The sequence below is a fragment of the Girardinichthys multiradiatus genome, chromosome 5 (assembly GCF_021462225.1).
Source record: "Girardinichthys multiradiatus isolate DD_20200921_A chromosome 5, DD_fGirMul_XY1, whole genome shotgun sequence".
Lineage (NCBI taxonomy): Eukaryota > Metazoa > Chordata > Actinopteri > Cyprinodontiformes > Goodeidae > Girardinichthys > Girardinichthys multiradiatus.
Genome location: NC_061798.1, coordinates 3,921,203 through 3,942,787, shown reverse-complemented (window position 1 = coordinate 3,942,787; position 21,585 = coordinate 3,921,203). Strand labels below are relative to the sequence as shown.

General features: G+C 42.6%; 1 protein-coding gene across 4 annotated transcripts in view; it reads right to left on the bottom strand.

Annotated features, from left to right (window-relative positions):
- LOC124868039 (glutamate receptor 2-like) overlaps window positions 1–21,585 on the bottom strand; it is a 133,507-nt gene that overhangs the window by 50,267 nt on the left and 61,655 nt on the right. For all 4 annotated transcript variants that reach the window (XM_047364810.1, XM_047364808.1, XM_047364809.1 and 1 more), the window contains exons 9-16: window positions 12,427–12,531; window positions 12,220–12,327; window positions 9,202–9,265; window positions 8,715–8,857; window positions 4,386–4,601; window positions 2,449–2,603; window positions 1,794–1,992; window positions 445–692 (exon numbers count right to left, since the gene is read on the bottom strand). In XM_047364810.1, the coding sequence (XP_047220766.1) occupies window positions 445–692; window positions 1,794–1,992; window positions 2,449–2,603; window positions 4,386–4,601; window positions 8,715–8,857; window positions 9,202–9,265; window positions 12,220–12,327; window positions 12,427–12,531 (1,238 nt within the window). The remainder of the gene's footprint in view (window positions 1–444; window positions 693–1,793; window positions 1,993–2,448; window positions 2,604–4,385; window positions 4,602–8,714; window positions 8,858–9,201; window positions 9,266–12,219; window positions 12,328–12,426; window positions 12,532–21,585) is intronic.

Sequence of the window (21,585 nt, the reverse complement as noted above, 5' to 3'; positions counted from 1 at the left end):
TGTCACGGTAACCACCCCAACCATAGGTCGGAGTTGGCAACCACAGTAAAAATACAAACCACTGGGATGATGTCATCAGGGTAGGTGGATTATTATAACAACGAGTAGTGAGCTGCCATGCCCCATTCATCACACTCGCATACTGCAAAACCCAACTGGCTCTAAGGCTTGGGACTAAAGTAAGTGCTCCCCAGGGTGTGTTTTCTTTTGTTTATGAGCATTGCTACACATGAAGACAGCAGGAGCTCACACACTGGCTAGTTAACACCTGACTTCTCTGGCAGGTGAGCAGTCAGTGTATCTTGATAATTCCTTTTCTCAGAGAGTCTCATTGAGAAAAGAACTGTGACTGGGGAGGGAAACAGTATGCTAGGCAGCAGGTTAGTAGTGTGAATGGTACATGGCAGTGCAGGTTGGCTGGCATTGTTATACTGATCCACCCACCTTAATGGGGATCCTTTGGGCGTGGCAATCCCGTAGCCTTTAGAGTCCAGGTTTCCTCCCACTTTCATGGTGTCGCAGGGTTTCCGCTGTTCAATGTATTCATTCATGGTGGACTCCAGTAGGTAGGCGTACTTTCCTTTGGACTTCCTCACACGCTGGACACCCTCCGATGTTTTCTTGACAAACACAGAAGGCTCTGCGGATTTCATGTACTGCCACATCTTGTCAAACAAGGCAATTTTAGAGCGCTAAAAAAGAGACATAGAGGACAAATTGATTTAGTTATTTTTTTGTTAGATCGGGCCACTGTAGGTAAAGTCAATGCCTGTTTTTCATCACCAAAATAAAAAGTCTAGGCAGAAATTGCATTTGCTGTGTTTTTTTTTTGTGTGGTCATATAAAACAGGTTAGCTGTAAATATTTCCTAGGCAAGTTTTAATTGATATACTAATATGCAGATATACAGGTTAGGTTTTGACAGTGTCTAGGATGGGTTGTTTTCCTCTGGTCCTGGTTCTGGTGGTAAGGAAAATACTTTCCTGGGAATAAAAAGGCCAGGGCAGCATTGGCAGAAACCCACCTTAAGACCTAATGAAAGCCCCAAACTGCCAGTGGATTAGGAAAAAGACAGCTGATGTAGAGCAAATAGAGCGAAATATGGAAGTGGAAGTATAAACCATTTCTCCTCTCAGTCTTTATGGGAAATGTTAAATCTCGGATAAATTCCATAAAGGAGACGAGAATGCTGAGAGGAACACAACAGGTGTACCAGGAATGTGGTTTTGTATGTTTCACCAGCTCACTCCAGATCATACTTCCATAATAAACACACAACCACAAACTCCACATTACGGATGACTTCCTCATCATACAAGTCGATTGTTCGAGATTACAGGCCCTGTGTGCTTACACAGCATCCTGTTGAGACGGCTAACCGAAGAGGATTCACCTGAACAATGTGTAAGACCTGTGGGGAAATCCCCAAAGGGCTGAGCTCTAGGATGTGATCCTCTTACAGGCAATCACATATTACCCCATACAGGTCCTAGTGGTTACAAGGTAGATCAGGTACTGGTGGAATGAATCCATATCCGGACTTCTAAACAATACAGAGGGTACTGCGGCAGCAGGCTTAATTAAAAAACTTTTTTGATTAACAGTTGGTTTTTACTAATCTTACAAACAATACAAATATGATGAACCTTTGAAAACTACTAAATGATGAATGTTGAGGTGTGATGAAGGCTTTTTGCTTCCAGGCACCAAAATCTATTCTTAGTCATGTATGAATGGAACCATAATCATTTATTGCTTTAAGGAGGAACCATGATCATTGAAGAAGACCTTACCCTGAAGAATTCTTTGGTTGACCCAGAGTCCAGTGTCCCATATGCAATTTCTGTCTGCTTAGCAAGGTCCTCAGCACTCTCAATGGGAGAAACCATTCTCTCCACCGTCAAGAAGGCAGCCAGGTTGGCAGTGTATGAAGAAATAATGATCAGAGTGAAAAACCACCACACCCCTCCAACTATACGACCTGAAAGAGACCTGCACACAAAAACACACAGTTCAGGTTCCGCTGTGAGTTTCGTCTCCTAACCATGTTTCCTATAAACAAAGCATGGGAACATGAACTATTTTAGTTTTTGCTACCCCAAATTACTGTGAATTAGTTAATTCTGTAGTTAGTGTTTCCAACTGAGAATGCAATGTTTAGAAAACAGAAGCAGCAGAAAGTGAAGAGAAAAACTGCCTTACATGGAAGAGTATTTGATATATAAAGTTCTGCATGGAAACCGGAAAAATAACTTGCCAACTGCAAAAATACCCTGTATTTAGACAGACGATTATAATCCTTTGTTTATAATAATGACTGACTTATATTGAATTATTTGTGTTTTCAGAATGCTTACTACAACATCAGTGACACCACTGTTTATTTTAAAAACAGCAACAAAAAAAAAACAAAAAACTAATGAATTAGCGGTTATAGGTCATACTGACCTTGGTGAGATGTCACACCCCTGTCGCATGAAAGCTCCCAGCGAGAACCATAGAGAGTTAAAGATCCCAAACTCATTGGTTGATTCGGTTGTCAGTGGCAGTGCTCCATCTTCTGGCTCCTCAAGTGTCCACTCGTAAGGGCTGAATCTCGACACCTGCAAGGAGAAACGTTTCCATGGTAATTAATTAATTATCATATTGAAGATTTCAAACACATTCCTTTACAACTAGTGAAACTTTCCACTGATTTCAGAGCATATAACACAAAGCAAAGGAAGTTAATAATCCAGCTTCTTATTAATTTAGATCACACCCCTATAACCACAGAACAGAAAAAGATCAATATCGATAACTTCAGAGGTCACTTTTTTACCCTACATGTTCATCTTCATCACTCTGCATTCATTAATACATCATTTAGTAGTTTAATGAAATTTTTAGTTTTCCCAAAAATATTGTTGTAATCTTGTATGGAAACCCAATATAACATATTGTCTTGTCAGGTGAGCAGAATGTATTGTAACATCCTAGGTGGAAATCATTCTACCCTTAAACCCAGACACCATTGTTAGTAAAATTGTTTCATCTCAGCCTGGCAGCAAAGATGCTCACAACACATTTTCTTCCAAGTCCAAGTCAAGTGTAGAGTCTCTAACAACTGAAATAAACATTTTCTCATCAAATCCCCAACATCTAGGTCACCTCTAACCCTGCATCGCTGTAGTTTAGGAATCCAAACCTGTATTGTTTCACCTTAGGCCTAAATGACCTCAGGAACATTCATTAATTATCTTACAATCTTTTAAAAATAAGAGTTATATTTTAATTATTTTCTGAATTAATCAAATTAAGTACTTTTAGGTCTTTTTAATGACTAACTTAACAGTTGTTCATCCCTGTCTTCAGATTGTCCACTCCTTCATTATATATTTCAATAAATATGATTTTGGGGCTCTTCTCACTCTGAACTGGAGATTTTTTAATAATATTGGAAAACTTTTTTAAATCTATATTTAAAATCTTTGTTTTCAATTCTAAATAGTAAAGATGTTTAAATGTAAGGAATAAATTATGACACAATAAAGGAGACAAACTGTAGTAAGTAAATAAATGAGTGTTGCACTTCTAAATGAGCGGAACAGGAAGTGCTTTTATTTAGATATTTTCAGCCCTTGTAATGTACCAGCTAGCTTAGCAGTGGGAATGTAATGTCGGAGGTAACATGATCTGTAGTCATTTAATACAATGTTCATTTGGAGAGACATACATGTGGTCATTATTATGAAACTACAGCTAACATGAACAGATTGTTATGAGCCATCAACATCCCATAATAATCCACCAAGCTACTGGCTAATAATCAAGCTCATTCTTTCACAGTAAAACATGAGTAGAAGCTGCAGTCTGTAGCTCACATACTGTCTTCCCGTCACTCTTCATTACATAAAAGATAAAAGCTGGTACCAAGACTCGAGTCCCAGACCAGGAGTCTAAGTCAACTCTCAAGTCTTCAGGGCACAAGTCTAAGTCAAGTCTGAAGTCTCTTATATTTGCAACTTAAGTGCGACTCGAGCCTCAAACTGGCTCAAACTGGTTGGCAGAGGTCAGCATCCCTGCTAAACAGTGACAGGTCTGCTTGCTGAGGTTGCCCAGACAGCAAACCAGCAATGCCTAAGGTAGAATACTTGGATTCTCAAAATGACTTGGTGATATACAATATTTTCCCATAACTTAGGTGAATAATTTTTCAGTTTACTGAGTATAAGCATCACTGCTTATAGATGACCCACAGCTCCAGTAAATTACTGGTGCTATTTGAATTGTTAATGAAAATGATTTAAAGTTATTCATCAAATTTTAGAAATATCTCTTGCGTATGCATTTATATTTAAAAATAATGCTGATTTTCACATTTAGAAAGCTACAGCGTGACTCACCAGAAAGAGAACAACACTGACTCCAATGTAGGCAAAGACGATGCACATCCAGATTTCATAGGCAAGTGGGTCCAGAAAGGAGAAGACTCCTGGTTTGGACTTCTGAGGCTTTTTGATCATGATGGAGATTCCCAGGGACATGAAAGGTTTGGAGAAATCAATCACCTCTTCTCGAACAAGAGTAATCGTCAGGGGAGCAACTGCTATATCTGCTTTCTGTTGAAGAGGAAAAACACAGTCAGTTACATATCTGATCCACCTGAATAGAACATCTGTTCATCCAGATTCAAAGCTGCTTGACCTGATTCAGACTGTCCTCTTTTTTGGTCTATTTATTACCACGTACTGTATGTATTTAGCTTTTTCATCTTCCATTCCATTTACCTAAGAAGTCAGATGACACACCCAGTTCAACCATGCTCCAGCAGCGTGTTCAATAACAGGGGTTGTACAATCGTTTGTGTGTGATGGATTTAATGAAATACTAAATGGCAGAAGTTAAAATATAATAAAATTTATTTTTTCCGTTATTACTATGTTTTAAAGGCTTTAAAGACAATTCATTTTTAAAGTATGGTCCCTTCATATTTCTAAGTCTTAATTCCAACTTCAGTCACTGCACTAGCTCCTGTTTGTCAAAGGATAGACTTTAAAATTCTAGGGTCAGGAAAAGGGAAGCTAAAATCTCTGCAGACCCCACACATCCTGCACACAAACTGTTTAGACTTTTACCTTCTTTACCTTCAGGTGGCGCTACAGTATGCTTTCTGCTAAAATCAATTGCTACAGAGACAGTTTCTTCCCCAGGATGTTTCTCTGATGAACCCTTGACAGTCATAGTTCCAGAACAACACCATGCGTATGGGGACTGATCTCACATTATATACTACTGTAAAGTCAGTTGTGTATATATGTACATTTAAAAAGATATTCTTTATTATTGGGATCAAAGTGTACCTCAGTCAAATTCCTTGTTTGTACAAACTTGGCAATAAAGCTTATTCTGATTCTATTGGTCCATAAAGCACTAAATGGGCTTGGGCCAAAATACATTTCTGAGTTGTTTGTTAAGTATGAACCATGCAGACACCTCTTGTCTTCAGAGAGCTACTTACTTACTGTCCCCAGGACCAGAACTAAACAAGTTGAGGCAGAATTTAGTTTTTGCTCCTCCGATCTGAAACGCCCATGAAAACAAGAAACGTGCAGAAACTGCAGTTTAAATCAAGTCTGAAAACAACTTTGGGCTGGGCTACAAGAAAATAGCCAAGCAACTTGGTGAGAAGGCAACAACTGTTGCCGCAATCACAATAAGAAAATAGAAGCAGTTCAAGATGACAACTCGGTCTGGGGCTCCATGCAAGATCTCACCTCGTGGGGCATTAATGAGCATGAGGAAGATCAGCCCAGAACTACATGGCAGGACCTAGTCAATGACCTGAAGAGAGCTGGGACCACAGTCTCAAAGAAGACCCTTAGTAACACACTATGCCATCATGGATTAAAATCCTGCAGCGCACGCAATGTCCCCCTGCTCAAGCCAGCACACGTCCAGGCCCGTCTTTGACAACGACCATCTGGATGATCCAGAGGAATGGAAGACGGTCATGTGGTCTGAAGAGACAAAAATAGAACTTTTTGGTCTAAACTCCACTTGCCATGTTTGGAGGAAGAAGAATGATGGGTACAACCTTAAGAACACCATCCCTACTGTGAAGCATGGAGATGGAAACATCATTCTTTGAGGATTCTTTTCTGCAAAGAGGACAGGATGAGTGCACAGGGTTGAGGGGAGGATGGATGGGACCATGTATCAGGAGATCTTAGCCAACAACCTCCTTCCCTCAGTAAGAGCATTGAAGATGGGTCATGGCTGGATCTTCCAGCATGACAACAACCTGAAGCACACAACTAAAGAGTAAGAAGCATCTCAAGGTCCTGGAGTGGCCAAGCCAGTCTCCAGACCTGAACCCAATCGAGAATCTTTGGAGGGAGCTGAAAGTCTGTGTTTCCCAGCAAAAGCCCCAAAAAGAAGGATCTGGAGAAGATCTGTATGGAGGAGTGGTCCAAAATCCCTGCTGCAGTGTGTGCAAACCTCATCAACAGCTATAGGAAACGTCTGATATCTGGAATTACAAACAAAGGTTTCTTTACCAAATATTAAGTTTTGTTTTTCTGATGTATCAAATCCTGCCAATGACTGCTCAAGATAAACACCCTCTTCCCGTGACCCTGCAAGGACCAGCAGGTATAGATAATAGATGGACGAATGTATGGATTTTCAATAATCAGATTCCTGTATTGGAATTATTGGAAACAAACCATTTATAATTGCTGAACAGCTTTTAGCATGTTTTCTCTGGAACTTTGATAATTTATCTTTGGTAGTTAGTTCCCATTCTTGGAGGTTGAAAATCCTTCTCACCCTCACATTGTTGGCTTCTGCTCTGTGTCTTGTCTTCTTTTGGAGCCTCTCTTTGCATATCTCCCGAATTGTGAATTATGGATCTGGTCAGCTGGTCTCTCAATGCAATTGATCAAATGTTTTTGACAGGAAGACAGGATAGGGGAGAGCCCCCTTGACCAGACGGGACATTCTTCTCCGGATACACAATGGACTCCTGGCAGAAGTGGAGGATTGTGTGTCTGACAATGATGTCAGTTGAGGACGTGGAAGATGTGTACATAATTGGATTTCTGATAACAGGATTTCTGCTTTTCGGACCTGGCTTATCGTGAAGTTGGGAAACGTCGGCAGCAGTTCTGGCCATTGCAAGGCTGCCCGGCTTATGTGAAGGGATCTGCAGAGCTATCAACACTCAGACTGAAATGTTAAGGGAGCAGAATCGCAAACTGGATGTGATCCTAAAAGATCGCAGGCTGGCTGCGGTTCCTGGACTCAGAGGTGAAATGGGATAAATCTTGGAGAAGTTGGATCTGGTGAAAGACCTGGAATTTGGCTGTTTGAATTCGCCATTGAGAAACACCACCAAGACTCTCAAGGGTGACAGAAAATTTACAGTCAGCCTAAACCCAAATAATTGTTGTTTTTCTGAATCTGGCTCCCCTGCACGGCCTTGATGGCCGGCTATCTTCAACCTCTCCTGGAACTTATGTAAACATGACGCTCTGCTCCCTCTGCTCCCTCCCTTCCCTGAGGACATCTGTGGACCTGCTCAGAACTGTGTGGCCGGTTGATGAACATTCCATCGTACCATCAAGGACAATGGCCTCTTTGACAGTGCTTCACTGACTTACTTTGCACACACTGACCTGCTCACACACACATGCTCATGTAAACATACCCCGACATACATCCTTCACCGTATCTCTGCAATATGTTGTCTCGTATATGTGTTGCTTATTTGTGCTGAGGTTTTTTTTTCATATCGCAAACTGTATCCTACTAAGGATAAAGTGTGAAATATGCTTTTTTCCTCTCCTCTTACCTAATGTGGTCTTTCTTCTTATCCTCTTTTTACCTAAATGTGGCTTCATAGATTTTTAGATTGCTTAGAAGGATTTTATTACAACTATTTCATACCAGTGAAAGGCAAACATTATTAGTATTTGAAAGTTTGGACTAAAACTGTTTCATACCAGTGACCCAGCTTCTCTACTTAGACTTCAGTGAGCGCCCATGACTGTTATTATTTGAATGATGGGACCACAACTGCCTCATACCAGCGACCTCAAAGATTAATATTATTATTTTTCTTCTAGCACAGGATGAATTCCTTACCACAGAGGACTTAATGAGCTAATTACATCTATTAGAAAGATTGGATTAGAACCAGCTCTTACCAGAAACCCCCAAGGAATATTAATGTAATCAATCTGTTGTTTGATTTTCTGTATCATTGTGATGTTTTTCCTCATGTACAGCGCCTTGATTGCCTTGTTGCTGAAAAGCGCTATATAAATAAACTTGACTTGACTTGACATTTAGCTCGCTCCACAGATTCTCTATCAGACTGAATGTTAGAGTCTGGACCACTACAACATGTTAATATTAGTTTCAGTCAGAAAAACAAACAAATTAAATGATTATTTTAAACATAAATCTGCCAGGAATAAGAAAAATATTGGATTTAACTGTAATTTTGAAGGTTTATCTTTAGAAATCGGTCTAAACTAATCAATAAACCAATTTTGTTTCCCACACATAACAGATGATTTAGCAAAGAAACAATTTTAAACTGGATCTTTAGGCACTTTATTACACACGGATTGTTACACAATTTGTTCCTATTTTTTTCTGTTGACTTAATGCAAAGCTGTGTTACAGTCTAATAACTCTAGATCTACGTGTGTGAATTAGCAGCTTACCCCATACACCAACTCTCCAACCATCCCATTCCAGATCTTGGTCTCAGCATCTCGTGCTCCGTATTTACCATCCCCCACAATCCTAAGCTTGTAGCGTATCCCACAGTGCTTTGCGATTTCTGCAGCCAGGTCAACACAGTAACCTAAAATAAAAGGACAGAAAGACTTGTATAACAAAGAAAAAACTAATATGCAACCAATTATCACAAATAAACATGACATTCTGTGTACAGTATGTTGGAGTCATTAAGTATATCCTCTTTCAGTTCCATGGTTTAAATTTCAGCACATAGGAAAAGTTGTGTTACATCAACAATTCTACCATAAAACACTTTGAAAACTTGGACTAAAACTGGTGACACTTTTGAAATTCAATGAGGAGAATGAGGTGATGGTGACATTTTTGGTAAAATAAACATAAATACATTTTAGGAGTTCAATAAATGATAAAAAAACACAACCACATAAACTACTGACAATAACAAACCTTCGTAACGGTCATTGTCTTGAAACAGTTCAGCATTCTTTTTTAGCATCACATAAGGAGCTTCCTATAAGCACAAACACAAATAATGAACAGGTATTGTAATATATGGGTATTTCTACTTCATTGCTTTGCAAGTTCAAATGGCAAAAAACTAAACCTATCCCAAAAAGAAAAAAATTGTGTACAGTTGGTTATCTTTTATCTTTATATATAATGTTATAATATATATTATCTTTGTAGACTTCATCGCAATAAATCTTATACGTGTAATGCTTGTCTAGTTTTCCATAAATGGTGGCACATTTGTAAGAAAAAAGTATTTGTAGGTTGAGCAGCAGGCCCCCAAGAAAAACTCCTTCTAAAATTGCTTATAAAACCAGCTTATCCTATTAAGTCTTATGTTGAGCAGGTGGTAGCCTGGGTGCTGCTAGTCAGGGGCCGTATTGGTACCTGATTAGTAGCAATGCCTGGCCTTGTCTGCCTGGGAAGATGACACAGCTGACAGCTCTTTACTAAAACAATTCTAATCAAACTGTGCTCAGCTGGTCTAACAAGGCAGCCAGGTGCCCTTGCATGAAGGCCCTTGACTGTCAGGCTCGTTTGCGCTGGTGTTGGCAACGTGCACTGGAACCAGATCATGTGAAGGAATGTTATGTCCATTGATGAGTCTAGCATTCACCTATGGGAGCTGAATTGTATGGTCCAAGTGTAGAGATAACTTGGAGAATACTGTGCTGGTAGTTGCAATGATAGGGTAGCAGCTTTTGATGGAGGTAGTGGAATGGTGTAGCATCATCAATTAGCAAAGGAATAATTTAGTCTTTTTTCATTAAACTTCAATCATCCAGTCCAATAAAAGACACTAAATAAGAACCAAAAGTAAACTAAGCTGGTTGGCAATGGCAGAGATGATTTGGCTAGTACTGGTGAACCTACAGATGCATTGTCCTTACATATGTGAGACTATTTAGGGGAAAATAAATGACTTTATAATGGTATTAGACTTGTTGCCACAAAGCATTGTAATAGGGCTGAAAAGATTCCTTGAATGATTCAAGTTCCTTGATTACTAAAATTCCTCAAGGCAAATTATCTGCCTCGAACTATTCAGCACACTGTGTTCTGGCCAGGTGGTTACAACGCTCTCACTATCACTAATGATAGTACCCTGCTAGTAGGTGGATGGCACGTGTTATCAGATAAGGAGGGGAGCAAAAATAAGGGCACAGAAAATGATTGAATGTCAAAAGAATGGGATCAGCTTAAACTTAACAGAAAAAAAACAGCGCAGTGCATGTTCCGCAAAACTAAATTAGCATTTTCATAATAGCACATCGTTGAATGCAGCAAGACTGAATTCAGCTCCCGGCCGGAAGTCTTTCTGCATGGAGTTTGCATGTTCTCCCCGTGCATGCGTGAGTTCCTCCCTCCATTCAAACTGTTAGGTTCATTGGTTTCTCTAAATTGCCCTTAGAAGTGAATGAGTGTGTGCATGGTTGTTTGTCCTGTATATCTCTGTGTTGCCCTGCGATGAACTAGTAACCTGTCCAGGGTGTATCCCGTCTCCCGCCCATAGACTGCTGGAGATAGACACCAGCTCCCTCCGCGACCCACTATGGAAGAAGCGGTATTAAAAATGACTGACTTGATGTTAAAATGTACATACTAAAAATCCAGAATGCACAAACTGAAATATTTGTTAACTTGCTTTTTCTCTTTCATATATTTCCATTACTAATAAAATTAAGAATTAAAATTCTAAATGGGAAGAATGTGCCAATTTATTCTATCCGATTACTTGATAAATCATCAGAATTTTTGATAGAATACTCGCTTACTAAAATAATCATTTTCAGCAGCCCTACATAATTACAACTGAAAAATAAACACATTTTTTGTGTCAAGTTTATTTCAAATCTCAGTTCACAATCTTAGCTCTTGCATTATTTTGGCAATATTTTTGTTTATAATTGGGAGAGAGTAAGAAATGACACACTATCACAAATCATCCTTTTCTCTAAACTGCCAATCCTTGCCTTCTACAGACACGTTTATATTTAGACACTGGTGCTCTTTGTAGACTGCATGCAAAACTGGATGTGCTGGACAAGTCTGCTTTAGCATTAATGTTTCAATAAGTGTAGCAAAAAAACTTTGCTTCAATGGCTAGGTTTAAAGCAAAGGCAAAGTTTAAATGTTATCAATAAGAGATCATCTGCATTGGCCTTTTTCTTAGCATGACTTCACAGTAAGCACAGAGCAGACAACTGCACCCTGCCCTCTATAGCAAAAATGTTAACTTTTTTGCATATAGTTGTTGTACTAAGGGCACACATCACCGGGCATTTTACATGCCTTGTGCCTCAAAATACCAGATTAAAGCAAGTAGATTATGAATTATTATCTGCAGAACCAGGATATAAATCTGGTGCGATGGAGCAGAATACATCTACAAAATGTGTGCATTCTGGCCACTGTTAAAAATCTCAGATTACTGCACACATTTTCAATCAAACATAATAATGTTCAATGTTGCCAGAGTGAGTTGTTCTCAATAAAGTTCAGCAAATAAAAAACAGCCTTAAAACTTTCACCAAAATATCACCAAATATCTTAAACTCATGAACCCACTAATGGAAATATCAGCACCTAACCCAGTTTATTTATTCATATTAACATTTAAATATTTGGAATTTAGAACATGCTTGGAAATAAATGGCAACTAAGTGGCTATCATTCTAGAGGATGTTATATTATTTTAAAATGTCACAAACAATAGGAGCCCGTATAATACAAAAGATTTTAATCTTCTGAGGGTTTCAAAATTACCTGTTTTTAATATTTAAAAGACAATATTGGAAAAATGTTAAAATATAAATACAAGTGTAAAGTAGCTAAATAATCTGTTATATTTCTTCTGAAATAAACCCAGTTGTTTGCTTGTTTGTTGTTCATTTGAGGTGCAGAAACGTGCGTGTTCAATCTCATGATAACTAAGTCAGTGTGATCATGTGTTACCAGTATAGTTGTAACGATGACGGTCTTGTTTTCCATTCCCATTGTGTCATTATTATAAAGCTCTGACTTTGTCAGTACCATCTTATCCACCTCATTCCAATAGCCGATCTGAGAGCACAAAAAGCAAAATGGTTATTTCAGTCTATGTAGACATAATGAACACACACAAATAAAGTGGCTATTTTATGACAAATCTCCTTCAGTTACCTTTACAGGTCCGTTGTTCTTAAGCTCCATGATTGTCACTGAGTAGTTGATTCGCTTTCCATACTGGTCAAACTGAATGTTTCCAGTTAAACCATCAACACGTACCTGAAGACACCAAATTATTTCAAATAAGCAATGGTCGAGCTAATATCTGTACAACACACACCGCAGTTTCCACAGCAGCAGTGCAGCTTATTTTAAAATTAGATTATTCAATTTTATTACTGATTATGAAGCCACTGCTCAAACAAAATGTCTTGCTGCATACGTAACAACAGAAAGCACAAATTCTTCAGAGCCAGAATACATGGAAAACTTAAAAGTGTGAAACATAACTAAATCACAAAAGGCCTTTTAATTGTTTTTCAGAGCAGATAAGTAATTTCAAAACACACTTTCCTGACACACAAAGAGTGTTTTAGGTCTACACCCTCTATAACAGGAATCCATTCCATATTTGGATGATTACATTGCATCTGGAACAGAACTGTTCTAACAGGACTATATCAATTGGATTTCTAATTGCTTGTTGGTGACACAGAAAAGTATGAAGGAGGTATTTTCAGAAAATCATCAACCATGCAGGAAATGTGGCTGAGTTCTACCAAAACAGAGCTCTGGCCCTTAGGACAGGACAACACTGTCATATGTTGAGGTTTTTGTTGCGGACCAAAGTGCAGATGCAGGCGAGGAGACAGCATGCTGAGCAAAAACGATGATTTATTTAAGTCCAAACTCTGGCAAAACAGAAGGCAGGCAGGCAGGGTGTATCAGAGAGTTGACAGAAGTCCAGGTCTAACAGAGCACAAGAAACGAAGGGAACTTGGCGCCGGAGTCATAGACAAAAACTTAGACCATCATGTCATCTGTCACTTGGGACAGTTTCATGTTGATTAGGTGAAGAACATCAAAAATTGACTCTCTAAAGGAAAACATGACACTTCCTGTTCTCAGGGGGCGGGGCTTCGATGATGTCAGCATCTGATCAGTGAATATTGTTCAGGGCCAGAGGCAAATCAATCTCAAAAGGTTTCAGGTCTCTGTGACTTTCCTTGTAAGAGCTATATCAATTTCGTCTTTCATGACGAGAAGTCATATTTTGAGGTGTGGCCACACCCACACGCTTTCATGTATCGAAAAGCTTTTCATAACTTTTGATCCCCAGTGCCTTAAGAGTACTCGTACTCGTACTCATACTCGTAATCGTACTCGTCGTCTTCCGCTTTATCCGGGACCGGGTTGTGGGGGCAGCAGACTCAGCAGAGACGCCCAGACGTCCCTCTCCCCAGACACCTCCTCCAGCTCCTCCGGGGGGAGCCCAAGGCGTTCCCAGGCCAGCCGAGAGACATAGTCCCTCCAGCGTGTCCTGGGCCATCCCCTGGGCCTCCTCCTGGTGGGACGTGCCTGGAACACCTCCCGAGGAAGGCGTCCAGGAGGCATCCGGTATAGATGCCCGAGCCACCTCAACTGGCTCCTCTCGATGTGGAGGAGCAGCGGCTCTACTCCGAGCCCCTCCCGGATGGCCGAGCTCCTCACCCTATTTCTAAGGGAGTGCCTGGCCTCCCTACGGAGGAAGCTCATTTCAGCCGCTTGTATCCGGGATCTCGTTCTTTCGGTCATGACCCAAAGTTTATGGCCATAGGTGAGGGTAGGAACGTAGACCGACCGGTAAATCGAGAGCTTTGCTTTTCGGCGCAGCTCTCTCTTCACCACAACGGACCGGCACAGCGCCCCCCTTAATGTGGCAGCCGCACCAATCCATCTGTCGATCTCCCGCTCCATTCTTCCCTCACTCGTGAACAAGACCCCAAGATTCTTAAACTCCTCCACTTGAGGCAGGAACTCCCCTCCAACCTAAACAGGACAAACCACCCTTTTCGAGAACCATGGCCTCAGATTTGAAGGAGCTGATTTTCCTCCCTGCCGCTTCACACTCGGCTGCGAACTGCCCCAGTGCATGCTGTAGGTCTTGGCTAGAGGGGGCCAGCAGGACCACGTCATCTGCAAAAAGAAGAGACAAAATCCTCTGGTCCCCAAACCAGACCCCCTCCGGCCCTTGGCTGCACCTAGAAATCCTGTCCATAAAAGTTCTGAACAGGACCGGTGAAAAAGGGCAGCCCTGCCGCAGTCCAACATGCACCGGGAACAGGTCCGACTTTGTGCCGGCAATGCGAACCAAACTCCTGCTCCGCTTGTACAGAGACCGGATGGCCCCTAGTAAAGGGCCTGCAATTCCATACTCCTGGAGCACCGCCCACAGGGCATCACGAGGGACACAGTCGAATGCTTTCTCCAGGTCCACAACACACATGTGGACCGGTTGGGCAAACTCCCATGAACCCTCAAGTACCCTGTAGAGGGTATAGAGCTGGTCCAGTGTTCCACGGCCAGGACGAAAACCACACTGCTCCTCCTAAAGCCGGGGTTCGACTATCGGCCGGACTCTCCTCTCCAATACCCTGGCGTAGGCCTTACCAGGGAGGCTGAGGAGTGTGATCCCCCTGTAGTTGGAACACACCCTCCGGTCACCCTTCTTATATAGGGGGACCACCACCCCAGTCTGCCAATCCAGAGGCACTGTCCCCGACCACCACGCAATGTTGAAGAGGCGTGTCAACCATGACAGCCCCTCAACATCCAGAGATTTGAGGTACTCAAGGCAGATCTCATCCACTCCAGAAGCCTTGCCACAATGGAGCTTTTTAACCACCTCGGTGACTTCAGCCTGGGTGATGAAAGAGTCCAACCCCGAGACCCCAGCCTCTGTTTCCACCAGGGAATGCGTGATGGCAGAATTGAGGAGATCCTCGAAGTACTCCTTCCACCGCCCGATAATGTCCTCAGTCGAGGTCAGCTGCCTCCCACCCCCACTATAAACAGCGTTGGCGAAGCACTGCTTCCCCCTACTGAGGCGCTGGACGGTTTGTCAGAATTGCTTCGAGGCCAACCGGTAGTCCTTCTCCATGGCCTCACCGAACTCCTCCCGGGCCCGAGGCGTGCTGCGGCATCTTAATGACCTCACGGTACCCGTCAGCCGCCTCAGGAGTCCCACAAGCCAACCACAGCCGATAGAACTCCTTCAGCTTGACAGCATCCCTTACTGCTGGTGTAAGGCACCGCAGACCTTACGGCCGCAGCTACGGGCAGCAGCATCGACAATAGATGTGGAGAACACGGTCCACTCGGACTCTAAGTCTCCAACCTCCCCCGGAATCTGGTCAAAGCTCTCCCGGAGGTGGGAGTTGAATACATCCCTGGCCGAGGGCTCCGCCAGGCGTTCCCAGCAGACCCTCACTATGCGCTTGGGCCTGCCAAGTCTGTCTGGCTTTCTCCTCCTCCAGCGGATCCAACTCACCACCAGGTGGTGATCAGTGGACAGCTCACCCGAGTGTCCAAAACATGCGGCCGAAGGTCTGATGATACGACAACAAAGTCGATCATTGACCTCCTGCCTAGGGTGTCCTGGTGCCAAGTGCACTGATGGACACCCTTATGTTTGAACATGATGTTCATTATGGACAATCCATGACTAGCACAGAAGTCCAATAACAAAACACCGCTCGGATTCAGATTGGGGAGGCCATTCCTCCCGATCACGCCTCTCCAGGTGTCACTGTCATTTCCCACGGGGGCATTGAAGTCCCTCAGCAGAATAATGGAGTCCCCGGGAGGGGCACTATTCAGCATCCCCGACAGGGACGCCAAGATGGCCGGGTACTCTGCACTACCACTCGGCCCATAGGCTGAAATGATAGTCAGAGACCTCTCCCCAACCCGAAAGTGCAGGGATGCGACCCTCTCATCCACTGGGGTAAACCCCAAAAATAGACGGCTGAGCTGGGGGGCGACAAGCAAACCCACCCCAGTCCGCCGCCTCTCCCCGTGGGCCACTCCAGAGTAGAAGAGAGTCCAGCCCTTCTCGAGGAGACGGGTTCCAGAGCCCACGCAGTTATCTGTCTTCTGACACACTTTCAAGTTGATTGAGTGTAGACAGCCAGCAACCTTTTTCAGTAAAAAAAGTGACTTCCTGTTCTCAGGGGGCGTGGCTTTTATGATATCAACATATGACCCCATAGGATCGTTGGGAACCCGAAGGTCCTCCTTCATGCCAACTCTGGTGTGATTTTGCGTTTATTTGGGAAGGTTAATGCAACTTTTCACTTTGGGCTCAAATGCCAAGTTTGTGCGCCAGCCACGCCCCCTAAACATGGCCGAAAACTCACGATTTTGATAACTTTTAATCCTCCATGCATTAACTGCATGTTGACCAAATTTGAAGCCGATAGCTCAAAATCCCTAGGAGGAGTTCATTAAAGTTCGAGGTGAGTAAAAGTGGAAAACGGCCAAAAATTGGCCTTTGACCCAAAATGGCCGACTACCAGTTTGTTTTAGGGCATACCCCCAAGAGACTACCAATTTCTTGATCTCTACCAATGTGCCAAATTTCAGATCTGTACGACTTACGGTTCGGCCTATCTCACGTTTGAGGGTGTGGCTAAGAGGTTTGGCCACGCCCACTGACGACAACATTATGGAACAAGAATTTCACGCGGGGGACAATTGTGGGTAAAATCTTACGCGTGTTGTTTCATGGCAAAGTCCCCAAATTGCCCCGCAAAGAGGCAAGGGAATAATAAGAAGAACTAGAAACATGCAAGCAGCTTTGAAGGCCCTCGCACCCCTCAGCGCAACTCGGGCTGTCGAGCGACCGCAGGAGCACTGGCATCACCTCATACATGCCACCGACGATGACACTGCTTCACTTCAACACGTCGTCACTAAGTGGTACTGTGACCAACATGTCATATGATCTTCGGTCATGCAGAGTTTCGGTCTGGCAAAAAGCGTTCAAAATTTCGAGTAAATCGGACCTTCCAGAAGGACGCTGCAGTCGCTTGTTTGTTTGTGGGCGGGGCTAAAACAACATCATCAATTGACTGTGTCAAAATGTCCATCATTAACTCATGATCATATATGCTACATTTCAAGTGGATCCGATGATGAATGAGGGAGATATAGCCCTTGAAGTGTCCTACGGGGCGCTATTGATCCAAATTTAAATGTAATCCTATAGAGTTGTTTGGGGGCTGACAAAGATCAAGCATATTCAGTTTGGAGTGAATCGGGCCTTCCATATGGAAGCTACAGTCATTTGTTTATTAATGGGCGAGGCTAGAGTGATGTAATGTTTTGACAGTGTCAACATGTCCAGCTTTGATACATGATGATGTACAGTGAGTTTGAAGTGGATCCGATCAGGCATGAGGGAGCTAGAGCACTTGAAGTGTTGTAGGGGTCGCCGTTGAGCCAAATTCATATGTAATCTAATAGAGCTGTTTAGGGGCTGACAAGGATCAACAATATTGAGTTTGGAGTAAATCGGATCCTGCATGTGTAATTTAGGGGCAAACGTATTGCCATGGCGTCACATCAGATTTCGCCACGCCGCCACGGCCACACCCTCCAGCCAAACCTGTCAGTACTGGAGATGAAGTTAGACCATCGTGTTATCTGTCATTGGAGACAGTTTCATGTTGATTAGTTGAAGGAGATCAAATATGGCCCACACTAAGTGAAACATGACACTTCCTGTTCTGAGGGGGCGGGGTTTTGATGATGTCAGCATCTGATCAGTGAATATTGTTCAGGGCCAGAGGCAGATCAATCCCAGAAGGTTTCATGTGTCTGTGACCTTCTTTGTAGAAACTATAAGGGTTTTGTGTTTCATGGCGAGAAGTCAGATTTTGAGGCTTAGCCATGCCCACATACTTTCATGTAGCAAAAAGCTTTTGATAACTTTTGATCCCCAGTGCCTTAAGACCATACTGATTGATTTCGATTTCTGTAAGTCAAAAGCTGTAGGAGGAGTTCGCTCAGATTTGACGTGTGTAAATGAGACAAATGGCTGCTTTGATCCAAAATGGCCGACTTCCTGTGGGGTTTGGACAATGGGTCCAAGAGACTTTTTTGTAGGTCCCGAGAAGTTACATAAGTGTACTGAATTTCATACACCTCGGACACAGCATGGCTTGGGGCTGGTTGTAGTAGTGCTCCTAGAGGGCGCTGTTGAGCAATTAGGCCACGCCCACCAGTTTTATGACTGGAAATCTTTAGGGGGCTGGACCAGTATCAATCCTATTGAGTTTGTTGGCGATCGGCTTAGAAATGTGGAAATAACAAGCAAACGTAAGGCCATGGCCACACCCTCCCGCCTAAAGTCTCTGTGTTCCAAACCAACTTAGACCATCTTGTTATCTGTCACTAGGGACAGTTTCGTGTTGATTAGGTAAGAGGGGTGAAATTTGGACCTTTCACAGTAAAACATGACACTTCCTGTTCTGAGGGGACGGGGCTTAGATGATGGCAGGATGTGAACATTGAATATTGTTCAGGGCCAGATGTGGATCAATACCAGAATGTTTTGTGTGTCTGCAAGTTTCCTTGTAAGAGCTATAACAATTTCAATTTTTTTGGCGAGTCGTCAAAGTTTGATGCCAGGCTCCGCCCCCTCAGCATGCTCAAAAAGTCACAATTTTGATAACTTTAGATCCCCCATCCCTTCTGAGCAAGCTGACCAAATTTCAAGGCGATCAATCAAAATCTCTAGGAGGAGTTCGATCAAATACGGAATCTATAAACGGCAAAAATGGGGTGAAAATCCAAACTTCAATCCAAGATGGCCGACTTCCTGTTTCTTGTAGGACGTGGGTGCAAGAGAGTTTTAGGTAGTTCTTGGGGAGTTCTACAAGTGTTCCAAATTTCATAACTGTACGATAAACTAAGGTCAATGCGGAGGCTTTTTTGAAAATTTCAGGGGGGCGCTGTTGAGCCATTTTTATTGCGACTTTTGTGAAACCCTTAAAATATGTAACTTTTCACCACGACTGATGGCTCCGCCAAATTTGCAGACTTTTTGAACATGTTAAAGCCGCGAAAAAGGCGATTCATTTCTTGCCTGAATAATAATAATAAACATTCGAACTAGAAACCTGCAAGCAGCTTTGAAGGCCCTCGCACCCCTCAGCGCAACTCGGGCTGTTGAGCGACCGCAGGAGCCTGGCATCGCCTCCTACATACGATGACACCGCGTCACTTCAACACGTCGCCAGTAGGTGGCACTTTGAGCAACATGTCATATAATCTTTGTTCATGCAGAGTTTCAGTCTGGCAAAAAGCATTCAAAATTTCGAGTAAATCTGACCTTCCAGATGGAAGCTGCACTCACTTGTTTGTTTGTGGGTGGGGCTAAAACGACATCATCAATTGACTGTGTCAAAATGTCAATCATTGGGTCATGATCATGTATACTACATTTGAAGTGGATCTGATGATGTATGAGGGAGATATAGCCCTTGAAGTGTCCTAGGGGGAGCTATTGATCCAAATTTAAATGTAATCCAAAAGAGCTGTTTGGGTGCTGACAAAGATCAAGAATATTCAGTTTGGAGTGAATCGGACCTTCCATATGAAAGCTACAGTTCTTTGTTTATTAGTGGGCGGGGCTAGAGTGATGTAATGTATTGACTGTGTCAACATGTCCAGCATTGATACATGATGATGTACAGGTCCTTCTCAAAATATTAGCATATTGTGATAAAGCTCATTATTTTCCATAATGTAATGATGAAAATTTAACATTCATATATTTTAGATTCATTGCACACTAACTGAAATATTTCAGGTTTTGTATTGTTTTAAAACGGATGATTTTGGCATACAGCTCATGAAAACCCAAAATTCCTATCTCACAAAATTAGCATATTTCATCCGACCAATAAAAGAAAAGTGTTTTTAATACAAAAAACGTCAACCTTCAAATAATCATGTACAGTTATGCACTCAATACTTGGTCGGGAATCCTTTGGCAGAAATGACTGCTTCAATGCGGCGTGGCATGGAGGCCCAGGATGGGCCGATAGCGGCCTTTAGCTCATCCAGAGTGTTGGGTCTTGAGTCTCTCAACGTTCTCTTCACAATATCCCACAGATTCTCTATGGGGTTCAGGTCAGGAGAGTTGGCAGGCCAATTGAGCACAGTGATACCATGGTCAGTAAACCATTTACCAGTGGTTTTGGCACTGTGAGCAGGTGCCAGGTCGTGCTGAAAAATGAAATCTTCATCTCCATAAAGCTTTTCAGCAGATGGAAGCATGAAGTGCTCCAAAATCTCCTGATAGCTAGCTGCATTGACCCTGCCCTTGATAAAACACAGTGGACCAACATCAGCAGCTGACACGGCACCCCAAACCATCACTGACTGTGGGTACTTGACACTGGACTTCTGGCATTTTGGCATTTCCTTCTCCCCAGTCTTCCTCCAGCCTCTGGCACCTTGATTTCCGAATGACATGCAGAATTTGCTTTCATCCGAAAAAAGTACTTTGGACCACTGAGCAACAGTCCATTGCTGCATCTCTGTAGCCCAGGTCAGGCGCTTCTGCTGCTGTTTCTGGTTCAAAAGTGGCTTGACCTGGGGAATGCGGCACCTGTAGCCCATTTCCTGCACACGCCTGTGCACGGTGGCTCTGGATGTTTCTACTCCAGACTCAGTCCACTGCTTCCGCAGGTCCCCCAAGGTCTGGAATCGGCCCTTCTCCACAATCTTCCTCAGGGTCCGGTCACCTCTTCTCGTTGTGCAGCGTTTTCTGCCACACTTTTTCCTTCCCACAGACTTCCCACTGAGGTGCCTTGATACAGCACTATGGGAACAGCCTATTCGTTCAGAAATTTCTTTCTGTGTCTTACCCTCTTGCTTGAGGGTGTCAATAGTGGCCTTCTGGACAGCAGTCAGGTCGGCAGTCTTACCCATGATTGGGGTTTTGAGTAATAAACCAGGCTGGGAGTTTTAAAGGCCTCAGGAATCTTTTGCAGGTGTTTAGAGTTAACTCGTTGATTCAGATGATTAGGTTCATAGCTCGTTTAGAGACCCTTTTAATGATATGCTAATTTTGTGAGATAGAAATTTTGGGTTTTCATTAGCTGTATGCCACAATCATCCGTTTTAAGACAATAAAAGACCTGAAATATTTCAGTTAGTGTGCAATGAATCTAAATGTTAATGTTAAATTTTCATCATTACATTATGGAAAATAATTAGCTTTATCACAATATGCTAATATTTTGAGAAGCACCTGTATAGGAAGTTTGAAGTGGATCCGAT